The 12,710-nt window shown below is 49.9% G+C and overlaps 1 protein-coding gene across 3 annotated transcripts; it reads right to left on the bottom strand.

Annotated features, from left to right (window-relative positions):
- Positions 1–1,133: 1,133 nt before the first annotated feature.
- ASB8 (ankyrin repeat and SOCS box containing 8) lies at positions 1,134–11,204 on the bottom strand. 3 transcript variants are annotated; one of them, XM_030554485.1, is made up of 5 exons: positions 11,089–11,204; positions 9,866–9,937; positions 9,290–9,451; positions 4,623–4,727; positions 1,134–3,856 (listed from the first exon to the last, which is right to left on the bottom strand). In XM_030554485.1, the coding sequence occupies exons 3-5, from the start codon at positions 9,404–9,406 to the stop codon at positions 3,224–3,226; spliced, it is 855 nt and encodes a 284-aa protein (XP_030410345.1). In that variant the 5' UTR covers positions 9,407–9,451; positions 9,866–9,937; positions 11,089–11,204; the 3' UTR covers positions 1,134–3,223. The 3 variants fall into 3 exon arrangements, with proteins under 3 accessions (XP_030410345.1, XP_030410346.1, XP_030410344.1); XM_030554486.1 differs by lacking the exon at positions 9,866–9,937 and having other exon boundaries at positions 11,093–11,204; XM_030554484.1 differs by lacking the exon at positions 9,866–9,937.
- Between the last annotated feature and the right edge of the window lie 1,506 nt (positions 11,205–12,710).

A 12,710-nucleotide genomic window follows, 5' to 3' on the forward strand; every position in this document is an offset into this window, starting at 1 on the left:
CCACTGAGAACAGCACTTCCCAGGAGTCTGATCCTGGATGCATCAGCAGCAGGAACACCGCTGAAAGCAGCTGGTTAAGGAATGGAGTAGCGAGGCCAGAAGAGAGCAGTTTCCCGAGATGAGGAGGGATCCTGGAGCAAGTAGTTTAAGGATGGTAGACACAAGAGCGTGCTTAACGGCTGGAGGAGGTATAATGTAGGACTGGAGACCTCAGAGTCACCAAGAGGAAAGAAGGATTAAAGCACAAATATCAATGAGACCAAGCGAACATCACTGGAACGGCCAGAAAGTGGCAAAGAGAAACTGAGTTACTCCTGTTATTCCTTAGAGGACTGGCTGGGATCTGGACAGTCACTCATTCTCCTAAGCATCCCCATGTTGCCGAGCCACCTTTCTGCAGCTCACTAACAGCAAGGCTCAGAAAGCTTTCACAGGCAGCCTGCTCTTGGCTGTGTTTCTCCATGAGAACTCGTCGGAGAGGAGTCATTTTAGAGCCGAACTCTGTCTCCTAGAAATGCTGCGATCGTTGCCAGAACACAAAAAGGATTTGTGAAGTGTCTCAGGGCACGTCTACACTACAAAATGAAGTCGACATACAGCCACCGCAGTAGTTCATTCCATTTTTAAGGTCCACAGTAGCTCCTTCAGTCAGCAGTGTGCATCCTCACCAGGAGCACATACACTGATTTAACGACTCTCCACTCCCACTCCAATCCCTCACCAGGAGGTAGCCCAGGCTTAGGCTCTTCTTTTCCTCCTGCCCCCCACTCATCCCTCACCAGGCAGCAGGTCAGGTTCAGAATCTCCTTCCCGCCCCCTAATCCCTCAGTGGGTGGCGGGGCTCCAGCTGTCAGCCCCATGGGGCAACAGGCAATGTAAGCAATGCAGTGCCTACACTTTCACCGCGTCAACCTAACACTACGCTTCCTGCGGAGGTGAAGTTATTAGGTCGGTGTAGTGAACGAGTTACACTGGTGGGAGCAACATTTTAACGTAGACACTTACAGTTAGGTCGATGTACAGCACTTCTCTGTAGCGTAGCCCAGGCCTGAGTAACAAAGCCAGTTTAATAGGAAGAAAATCCCATAGTACCCAGACAGCATCAGTGAAAAGAGAGCTAGCACAGGAGCTGCTTAAAGCTGGTCTTGAGTGGTTTATTTTTGTAACTATAAAATCCAGAGAGCAACAAGACAAATCACTACAGAAACCAGAAGTAGGGGGGAGTGTTTCACAGTTCCCGGCAGAGTTTTATATACAGAAGACCTTTCCAACAGCTCCTTTTCCTATTTTGGAACATTCTCCCTAGTTAGATGTTGTCACTCTGTTTTAGGGAACGCCCCATTGAAAACAGAGTCTTGTTAAAAACAGGGCACTGCCTGAGGAATTGCTGATCAGTTCTCCCTCCTGGAAGTGCTGCGAGCTCTCACCCATGCTGCTCTCAAAAAAACAAAACAAACAAACAAAAAAACCAAACAGTGAAATGGCAGTGGGATAGCATAAAACCAAGTGTCAGACTTTAACCAAAACACCTTCAAACGTGTTACTGTGAGTCACAAAAACCAAGTGCCTAGGGTTATAAGCGGTGAGTCCCTCCCGCTCCAGAATACATTCACATCAGGCAGGATGGAGATCAGTAGTACAGGGCACCACCACCACTGGGAGATGCGAAAAGCATGTTCTCAGCAGGGTGATCTACTGAAGCATAGAACAGCCCTCACCACGGAGCAGACCCACACCACACTTTGGCATCTAGTTCTTTCACCACAGGACCTGAACCATTTGAAGTGCAGGATTTTGAGAGGGGCTGTTCATTAGGACAAAGTGTGGTTGTTGCCGATTGTATTTTCGAGAGGGCGCACCCTTTATATTGTAAGAATCCCATAACTCTCCCCATTTTAATACCTCCCCCCCGCCCTACAATCACACCCACACAGCACTGCTTAATAGCCACCGTTACTGCAATCGTGGGCAAGCACAGCGCCACTGGAGCCTTTCTGAAATCAGCCAGAGACGATGCAGTTCAGGGACTCTAGAAAGTGCTGCTGGATCCCAGCAGCAGTGCTGGGTGCTACTCTTTCCTTAACGATCCCGCAGCAGTAGCGAGCCAGGCGACCTCTCTTACTGGTGCTATGGGAGCACCAAGGCGTCTCATACCCACCCCACCCTGCTCTCGGAAAACGTCTGCGTTCACGCTACTTGCTTTGTTAGGAACACATTTAAAATATCTCCTTTCCCCACAATTAAGAGTTGATGCATCTTAGAAATAATAAGTGGGGGGACGGAAATCCTCCAGTGCATGTTGTGAAGGAAAAACTGGTCTCTCCCCAGACAGGGCTTACCTTCCCTACAGTTCTCCATCTCTGCTCATTACTCTGTTTATGACTCCCTCCATCCAGAGAGCTGGGTGCTGTGCTGTGCTTTAGGCTTGGGGAGGTGCAGTGCGGAAAGCACTGATTAGAGATACAAACACTCTGTAGGAAGGGGCTCTCCTTCCAAGGTCTATGAAAAAATACAAACCAAATACATGTGCTTGGGGTGGGAGTCTGCAAGCCGGAGTGCTGCTTGCTGCCTGGTTGACTCAGTCGAGACAGCACAGAAGCTGAGTGGCACCAGCTCACTTCCTCCAAGAGACAAGAGCAACCATGTAGGATTTTCCCATGCTCCAAGACTCCCTCCCGTACTTAATTCCTTCCAACAGGAACAGATCCCCCCTTGCCTGCTCTCCAAACCTAACTGAGAAGGCATCTCTCTCGCTAAAGCCCACACCTAGTCTCCAGAAAGCAGGATGATAATCTGTCTTTCTGTGGCAGGGAAGGTGACGAATTCTGTTCAGCAATGTCTTGTGAGACGGCCGGTGGCTTGGTACTGAACTCGGAGAGCAACCCAGAGGGTGGAGATGGGGAACAGGCCCGTGCAGGAAGAAACAGCACAAAAATTTCCCCTCACACACTTTTTAAGCCACCAGTAGTGCCAGCTGCCACCACAGGGGTCACCGTCCTGTATGGTGCTCTGGGTGAGACAGGAGAGGGAGCCCTAGAGCCTGGAGTAATCTTGGATGGTGACTGGTCATCTGCTTGACCATCAGAGTGAGGAGGAGGAAACCAGTGTCTGTGATGTCACAGATCGAGTCACAAATCTAGTTATGTTACTGGCCTCCCCATAAAGCATAAGGAATGGGGGGCAGTGAATCAAGCACAGAATCCCCTAGAATTTTACCGCTCGCTTAACTAAGGAGCAACAGATATTCTTTCAGGGACTCAGGCAAAGGAAGCTCCTTCACTGCATCCGGCAGGAACTGGACACCCAGGCTACGCCGCAGCGCATAGCGAGACAGGGTCTTTAAGGTACCTGGGGCAGAGCAGAGCAGGGTAAGTTTTTCACACAGCTGCTGATCTCTCATTACCTCCCTGGGCATATTACCATTTTTCCTTAAATCAAAGTGTCCAATAGCTCTGTGAAGAAGATCAAAGCAAGAATCTTCTCGCTCGGTACCAAGTCCTCTGACCAACAACGCAACCAGCCTAGATATCGGCGTCTGGCCTTTCAAATTAACCACCCTGACCTCCGCTCCAAAATCCAGGAGTATGCTCACGCTCTCTAGGTTTCCCTTCATGGCAGCCCAGCTCAGGGGTGTGTCATCATTATAATCCCGAGCATTAACCAAGGCGCCGTTCTCCAAAAGCGTTCGGACGCACTCCGCATTGTTTTTAAAGGCAGCCCAATGGAGGGGCGTGTCCTTGTTCCCATCCAATGCACTGGGGTTTGCGCCATATTCTAAGAGGATCTCAACGCAGGTCTCATCTTTTTCTGCTGCATAATGAAGGGCTGTTCGGTTGTACCCATCTAGGGCGTTGACCTGCAGAGATAGAGGAATGGATTCTTGGGAGACGGGTATTACACATTAACACATCTTTGAATGGGATTTGCAGAACACTCGGCATCAACCTAACTCTGCTCCCACTGAAGTTGGCGAGAGTTTTACCAGCGTTCGCAGCATTAACTCTGCATTGCAACACTGACAACGTAGGGAATTTTTACCTCTGTTTTACAGAAAAGGAAACTCAGGTACAGGGGGGTCAGTGACTTGCCCAAGATCACACAGGAAGCTTGTGCTAAAGTCAATAACGTAACCTAGATCTTCAAACACCCAATCCTAGGCATTAGCCACAAAACCTCCTTCCTCCCCAAACTGATGTGTGTGTGAGAGTCAAACTGCAGATCCACACTCCCAAAAAAGGTAAAGAAAGACTTCCCGAATTGTATAACATCAGCTGTGCAGCTCTGTAAGTGCACATTTGCCAGACTAGGGCATAAGGCAGATGCCATTAATACAAGTCACTGAACTATATACATGTGCTGTACATCTACACAACTTTAAGCCTTCGGAGTTAAAATACATCCTTTCAAGATCATGGTACAGTAACTATGGTTCATTGAGAACCAGATGCACACAAAACCGAAAGTTTTTTGTTTTGTTTTGTTTTTTCCAAGTATTTTTGATAGGTTGGCTGCAAGCTGATTTTCTTTCAAACTACAGTGCGTCTTTACTGTGGCTGCATCAGCTCCCAACTGAATGGCTCTCCTGTATCAAGTTTAAAGGAATGTTTTTAAAACCCTTTTACCTCCGCTCCTTTTTGCAGCAATAGTTCAACGCAATCCGCATCAGCAACCATACAAGCGCAGTGTAGCGGCTTCAGAATGCCATGCATACAGTTAACATCGGCTCCCTGAGGAAATACAGGGAATAGCAAATGGCATTAGTAAATTGCATCTATTCCGGCCCATTTTACATCATGGCCTCTGTTGCATACACATACCAGTTAAATGTGAGAGATTCCCACACCAGATGCTACACACTGAGATGGTTACAGTATCAATGGAACCTTATTATACAGTGTTTCTAAACAGATGTCCCACGTATATTACACTCATGAGTAATATGAGGTAAATTTTTGTATTAGAACCTGCAACTCGGACCACTTTCTAGATCCTCATATCCAGGACAAATCTTGCAGCTTCTGTCAGTGTCTTTGTAATTCACTCCCCTTTGTTGCTACTATGGCTCTGGAGAGGGGTTCCCTCCTGCATCCTAGCAGCTGCCCTTATCTTAAGCCCAGGAAAAAGTTCAGATCAACATCTTAGCAACCCATGGCCCTAATAAACCTGGATCACTAGCCACTGGTGTCACAGTTACCAGGAGCACTGCACCTCTAACATCATCTGATCCTGTTGAATGTATCCCCCACCCTCAGGGCTGAAGCCTCTAGCAGTGACCTGGCTGAGGATGGAATCACACAATTCTCCCACTATCAAGAGCAGGCTCTGGGTCACAGTCTCCTGGTACTAACCATGGTTGCCTCAGCAGGTCTAACTTGGGCTCAGATGCTGCAGTTCTGTTCCCTTCAAGGCATCAAGAGTGGTAACCAGTGACCAAACAGCCTCCTTAAAGCTAAGTATCATTTACTTAAAACAATAGCGTCCTAGAGAAAACATCTTTAAAAACAATAAAACAGAGTATATTTAGGTCCAGTTTAACCCTTTGTAACGGGTGACTTCCAGTTCCGGTAAAACAAGGTCTGCAACTTGTTGGAGGCAGGATCCTTGAAGCTAGCGGCTTGCCCCACTGGATTTAGCGTGCACACTTGGGAGTTCTTAGCTGAGAAGCCATCGGTGTGCACTCATGCACAAACGCCACTGAATTTGAGCATTACAGGCATATAACAAACATTGCACTACTCCCGCTATAAGTTAGGTCAATACGATCACCCAGGAAATTCTAATAATGTGCTATACAATAACTCCCCCTCTGACCGGTCATGGACAGTGTTCATAACATTATTACATATCAGCTCTGTGTCAGTCGCTACTGGTATACGAGCCATCTTCCAAACAAACACGGGCAAGCAACTTCTATCAGCTGACGTTTCCTTCGGACTCAAGAATCACTGGTGGCAATTTTATTGTACGCTGAGAAAGCTGGCAGCAAGTTAGTTAACCCTTGTCAAATTCAGTTGCGGTTCCAAATTCTACTCCTGGATCCCCCTGCTTTTGAGAGAGAAGCCTCTGGTTCCATAGGGGTTCTAGCAAAAGGCAGGGGTGGGCCCTGTTCCTACTTTTCAATGCTGCACCTGATCACTGGCAGCCATTTGCCAGCAGCATCTAAGCATCTGACACATTAGGACTGGCAAACACATTTATATAACGCAGATGCCTTCCAGCTAATCTCAGGTTAAGGTGTGTCCTACCCCTGTATGATTTTGAAGTACTCTTCAGCTATAGAATGCACTGCATGAAGCAAGGGTTTCTGCCCACTTCAAAGGGCTTCCTTAACCACCAAGCTGATTTATGGCACTTTTGCTGGGCTTGCTTAACCTCGAAATATCTGGAGAGTAAAAAAAACTCAGCAGCTGCTTGAATCAGTCAAGGCTCATCTGGACCCTCTGCCATTTACAAGAGAGTGAGTAATCTGAAACTATGACAAGTGCTTAGCTTTCTCCTTTGCAGCAGGCTGAGCATATTTTTCAGTGTAATTTTAAGAATAAAGTTTGGAAGAGTTTAACCTTTAAGCATTTGAACAATATGCAGAATCCCAGTTCCAGGTGCCTTTTCTGGAGATTAAACAGCCCCCCCAATTTTCTCCCCTTCTCCCATGCAGCCAGAAGTGACATGACATTCCTAAAAAAAACAAGGAGTCCAGTGGTCCTCAAAGACTAACAGATTTATTTGGACATAAGCTTTCATGGGTAAAAAACAGGGAATAGCGAACTGCGTTAGTAAATGCACCTATTCCAGCCCATTTTACATCATTGGCCTCTGTCAAATGGCGTTAGATGCATCTGAAGAAGTGGGTTTTTTACCCACAAAAGCTTATGCCCAAATAAATCTGTTAGTCTTTAAGGTGCCACCCTCGTTGTTTTTGTGGATACAGACTAATATGGCTACCCAGGAGCGCTGGCAGCAGAAGGTCCTGCCCCCAAAATGGCACCCCCGACAGAGGCAGCGGAAGGTCCCGCCCCCGAAATACCACCAACGATCATGGGGCCGGATATTCGGCCACCGCAGTCGCCACCCCCCAAATGTCAGCGTCCTAGGCGACCAATGGGTTGCGTCAGCCCTCCAGTTACCACTCTGATACATGACATTCCTGTTGATCAATGCTGGAGAAAAGTAATTGCCAGAGGTGCGTAGGAGTCTGCTTGGCAGAAAGATTCTTCTCCGTCTCATTGATTATATGGTTGACTCATATTCCTTCCACACCCCTCCATTTTCTGATACATTTCTAAGGGCCCTTCATATTCCCAACACACACACCCACAGAACTTCTGCAGCAGCCCAAAATGACAGGAAAAAAGCCGCAGGTTTTTATTACGTTAAATAGAATGAATTACAATCCATACCATACTGCATTCGTTAGTTGAATATTTTGCTCAAACGCACTGGATCAGGAATGCTTCCCTGGTTATCTTACAAGGGAGCAGAAATTTCACAATGATGGTATTTAATAACACTGACAATAGTAGTGGGCAGAAGAAAAAGCTGAAGGCTTCGTTCACTAAATGTTGCGGGAAGAGAGAGGAATTTTATGGTAACTGAGATGAAGATGGTGGGGATTTTTGTTAATGAGAAAGGAGTTTCACAAACCTGCCTACACCAAATTTGAGCAGGAGGATACAGGACATCAGGCTTTCCACGTATTTTCAAATATTCTAACACTATTAAAGGCTGAATTTAGTCTAAAGCTTTGAAGTTCTGCTCTTCTGAGAATTTCCCCCCCCATGAAAAATAGGTGCTCAGGATAATTTTTAGCTGACAGTTCCAGTACAGTCGTACTTTTCTCTCTTTCTTAAGTCACCTGGAGGTAGAGACCAAGCATGAAAACTTTCAGCCCTAAAGGTCAAACATTGGCATTGCCATCTCTTGTTTTCAAATCACAAGTTCTCAGATTAGTTGGTGTTTTTCTTAAAGCTCCACCTCCCAGAGCCCTGCAATTATGTGAGACACTCAGCTTTTCTTAAAAAACAAAACAAAACAAAAAAACACGTTTCTAGCCCTCACAGTTATGGAGAAAAAGCTTGAAAAACATACTCCTCCAGGCTGAAGAAATACAAGGCGAGAGAGAGAGAGAGAACGAACCCCAATTTAAAAAAAAAAAAAATCTCTATCTGAATCATGACTTTTGAACACTTCAGATTGGCAATATGAGGGTGTGAAACCAGAGGCTAGAATAGACAATGTTCAATAACTAACTGTATTGGCACAGGGATACATGTAATACAGAAACCAAATGCAACAGAGTAGCATATAGCTCAGAAGACAAAGCGCCTTCCGCCTCCTGCCGGAGGTTGCATTCTCTGAGAGCTTGGCTACACTCACACTTTACAGCGCTGCAACTGGGGTGTGAAAAAACACACCCCTGAGCGCTGCAAGATACAGCGCTGTAAAGCGTCAGTGTAATCAGGGCAGCAGCACTGGGAGCGCGGCTCCCAGCGCTGCACGCTACACCCGTAAGGGATGTGGTTTATGTGCAGCGCTGGGAGAGCTCTCTCCCAGCGCTGCCGCTCTGACTACACTCACACTTGAAATTCCAAATGTAGCCACAGGTTAAGGTAAACGCCAGTTACAAGCAGGCTTCTGGCAGGGCTGCAAATTGCCTGCTGCAATCCCTTGTTTTATACCTCCATGTAGGATTTGGAAAGGTCTGAACCCTCTATGGAGGTCTTTATATAGCATCTGTCTTCACAGTACCTCTGCCCTTAGGGAAGCAGTTTCTCTCAGAGGTGAGATACAGATCAACAGAAGAGGATTTCGAGGGTGGAAGATCTGGATGAGCTCTGCAACATAATTATGGGGCGCTGAGTATTAGACACAACGCAGCAGAGTTAAATTTGTTGTGTGAACCTTACCTCTATAATTTCCCTGAATTGTGGCAGCATGACTTGATATCCGCCTAGCTACCCAATCAAGCTATACATTACCTCTATTACCACAGTATTTGCAGGTCCCAAACAAAATCAGAGCTCTGCTGCTCTGGACACTGTAAAGACAGTCTCTGCCCTGAATCCAGACAGACAAGACAAAGAATGAGGGGAGAAAGCAGCACAGAGAGGGTAAGGGACTTGCCCCAGGTCACACAACAGTGGAAGAGCCAGAAACAAAGGCCAGGTTCATGCCGTAGGGTTCCTCTCATTCACACGCACATACATTAGATGAGCTGGAGATACAGAGATATGCAGATAGAGAAGCACGAGCTTTCAAAACACAACACTAAAGCAACATAGTATTTACATACCCTGCTGATAAGATCTTCAACATTATCATGTGGGAAAGATCGTATGGCTGTTATGGTCCGGATCAACCGCTCTGACAAGGAGTATTTACTCTGAATGCTCTGCATAATGTACCACATACTGGAACTCAAGCTCCTTCAGTTAATTCACATGCTCTAAACTGCCTGGAAAGAAAAAAAAAAAGTTTTAAACAAATTATTTCTTCACTCCCCTGCAAGCCACACACCAGGCATTATTCATCTCAGTAAGACGACTCAGTCTGCCCACAAGATTGGCCAGACTCCACTTGGTTCGTTTCCTAGCAGCATTTATCTCAACAATATTTGCTCTCTTTCTGTGAGAACTTCAAAACTAACCGATGTTTCCCCTTCACACAAAGATACTTTTATCCCTGAATTTTAACAGCTGCATGTCTGTGACCTTCTTATGTTCGCAGTTCTTTATAAAGTCATTTTTATCACTGTAATGCCTACGGGCCCCAGCCATGGTCCAGAACCCCATTGTGCTAGACACCGTAAAATACAGAGCAAAATTACTGTCCCTTCCCTAAAAAGCTTCCAATCCTACCATCTCCTCACCCCATGCCTTCCTCTGATGGCAAGTAGCTCTCCGAGGCAGGATCTATAACTTCATAGCAGCCCGCAGCACACCTGGCAATTAGGAATCACGGCATCGTGCAGGAAGGGAAAGGACACCACAAGTGAGTGACACTTTCCAGCCTGAGCCCTTAATCTCACTCACTCTCTCACACACCCCTGCCTTCACCCAACACTAGTCTGGGGGGGTTAGAGAGAGGGAGCGATGGCCAAAGGGACCAACAGGGGAAAGGGAGAGAACATGTAAGGACTGCCTAGGGGGAAGGGGGACGGAAAGGGGGACAGCAGAGGAACATAAAGAAAGGGGGATGGGAGGCAGGGGGAGTAGGAAACAGGCAGGGGTGGGGATGATGCGGGGGTGATGGGCAGTGAGGAGAGAGGTCGACAGCGGGACCAATGAGGCAGTGGGGGGCGGGAGCAGTTGGGGGGAGGGGTGATGGGGGACCGATGGGGCAGTGGGGGAGGGGATGACGGGGAAGGGTGATGGGGGAGTGGAGGAGGGATGACGGGGCAGCGAGGGAGGAGTGACGGAGGAGAGGTGACGGAGAAGGGGTGATGGGGTAGTGGGGGAGGGGATGAAGGGGAGAGGGGGTGACGGGGCAGTGGGGGAGAGATGATGGGGGAGGGGTGATGGGGCGATGGGGGTGACGGGGTGACCGATGGGGCAGTGGGGGGAGGGGTGACAGGAGAGGGGGTGACGGGGCAGTGGGGGGAGGGGATGACGGGGGGAGGGGTGACAGGGTGACCGATGGGGCAGTGGGAGGAGGGGTGACGGGGCAGTTGGGGAGGGGTGACGGGGTGACCGACGGGGCAGTGGGGGGAGGGGTGACGGGGCAGTGGGGGAGGGGTGACAGGGTGACCGACGGGGCAGTGGGGGGAGGGGGTGACGGGCGAGGGGGTGACGGGGCAGTGGGGGAGGGGGTGACGGGGTGACCGACGGGGCAGTGGGGGGAGGGGTGACGGGCGAGGGGGTGACGGGGCAGTGGGGGAGGGGGTGACGGGGTGACCGACGGGGCAGTGGGGGGAAGGGTGACGGGGGACGGGATGAGGGGGGCAGTGGGGGAGGGGGTGACGGGCGAGGGGATGAGGGGGGCAGTGGGGGAGGGGATGACGGGGGGAGGGGTGACGGGGCAGTGGGGGAGGGGTAACAGGGTGACCGACGGGGCAGTGGGGGGAGGGGTGACGCAGGGCCTGGCCTCACTCACCAACCCCGGCAGCGCCGCTGTGCCCCGGACATAGGGGAAGCTGGATCCCGCTCTCGCCCACCGGAGGCGGAAGCTGATTGGTCGCAAGCGAAGACAACTCGACTGAGGCAATGACGAAAGAACGCGCGTGCGCATTGAAAGACCCCGACTGCTCTGCTCCAATCCCCTCCTCCCTCACCTTACAGGCCCCGCCCCTCACGCTGCTCTGCTCCAATCCCCTCCTCCCTCCCCTGAAGGCCCGCCCCTCACGCTGCTCTGCTCCAATCCCCTCCTCCCTCACCTTACAGGCCCCGCCCCTCACGCTGCTCTGCTCCAATCCCCTCCTCCCTCCCCTGAAGGCCCGCCCCTCACGCTGCTCTGCTCCAATCCCCTCCTCCCTCACCTTACAGGCCCCGCCCCTCACGCTGCTCTGCTCCAATCCCCTCCTCCCTTACCTTACAGGCCCCGCCCCTCACGCTGCTCTGCTCCAATCCCCTCCTCACTCATCCTGCCCCGCTCAAGCCTGTTGGCCCAACCCCCCCCCAGCACAGCTGGGCCTAGTGGGTCTGGGAGGCTGGAGGCCCCTTGTTCTGGTGTCAGGTTGTGGGGGACCCCCTCCCTGGCCCTGGCTGAGTGGGGGGTTGGGGGTGGCTTGTGCTGGGCTGCATAAGCCCTGGGGGCCAGGGAAGGGTGGGAACAGAACCCCAAAATCTGGGGCTGGGGGGTGGGGGTGTAGAAACCCTCCTGGTTCAAGGCTGAGCCAGCCCCTGCCTAGGGGGGATGGACGGGAAGGGTCTGGAATAGTCCCCTGTGGACAGATCATTCCATAATCACCTCTGCTCCTTTCCCCTGTTCCCTCCACACAGGCGTTCAGCTTTCTCGGAGAGGAGGAGGGCTTCTCGTGCCTCCCACCGAAGGAGCTGGAGCTAAGGCAGAGGCTTGCCAAATACCAAGTTGGTGACCACCAGCTAGAGGGAGCAATCAGGAGACACCAAGCACAGCCTGATCCCTGAGAGGGGTGACTCTGCAGCCGGCAAGACAGAGACGACACTGAAGCACAAGCACTTCCTACTTCAGTGTCCCAAACATGAGAGAGTGAGACAGTGATTTGCTCAAGGTATATGGGATCTTAAAGACATCCGGTTAGAGGGCAAGGAGGAATGATGGTGCCTGACCCTGGGAGAAAGGAGAGAGTTGGTGTTACGCTACAGAGGAACCTGCCACCAGATCAGGAATGGACCATCATGGCAAACGGAAATGGGATTGAAGTCTAAGCACATGCTATTCTGGGTGGGTCATACTTGCTCCTTATAGTCACCCAAGGGGTCTGTCTTCCTATGTTTTGTCAACTTTTATATAGCTTGAGTGCCTGGTCTGATTTTCTGTGTCAGTCCCTGTCTCTGCTCCTCCAGCTGTCTGTGCAGAGAAGCTGATCCTTTCTCCAAGGAACTCAGATGCAATGTGACAACTCCTCCTACACTTGGGTCACCAGACGAGCTTGAATCCAGCACCTTCAGGAATAAAAGCCTGAGCATTTACCAGTTGAGTTGAAGTAATTCCTTAGCTGTGGGCAATAGCAGATCTTAAATGTTTTATGTGAGCTGGCCCATACAAAAGTGACAAAAATACATTGGTTAATAGTG

Source organism: Gopherus evgoodei, chromosome 3 (assembly GCF_007399415.2).
Source record: "Gopherus evgoodei ecotype Sinaloan lineage chromosome 3, rGopEvg1_v1.p, whole genome shotgun sequence".
NCBI classification, from domain to species: Eukaryota; Metazoa; Chordata; order Testudines; family Testudinidae; genus Gopherus; species Gopherus evgoodei.

Coding starts and splice junctions, on each gene's coding strand:
- ASB8 (XM_030554486.1), bottom strand. CDS start 9,406: ATGTGGTACATTATGCAGAGCATTCAGAGTAAATACTCCTTGTCAGAG. Junction 4,728..9,289: donor TTGAAGATCTTATCAGCAGG/GTATGTAAATAC, acceptor GTATTTCCTCAG/GGAGCCGATGTTAACTGTAT. Junction 3,857..4,622: donor TGCTGCAAAAAGGAGCGGAG/GTAAAAGGGTTT, acceptor CTATCTCTGCAG/GTCAACGCCCTAGATGGGTA.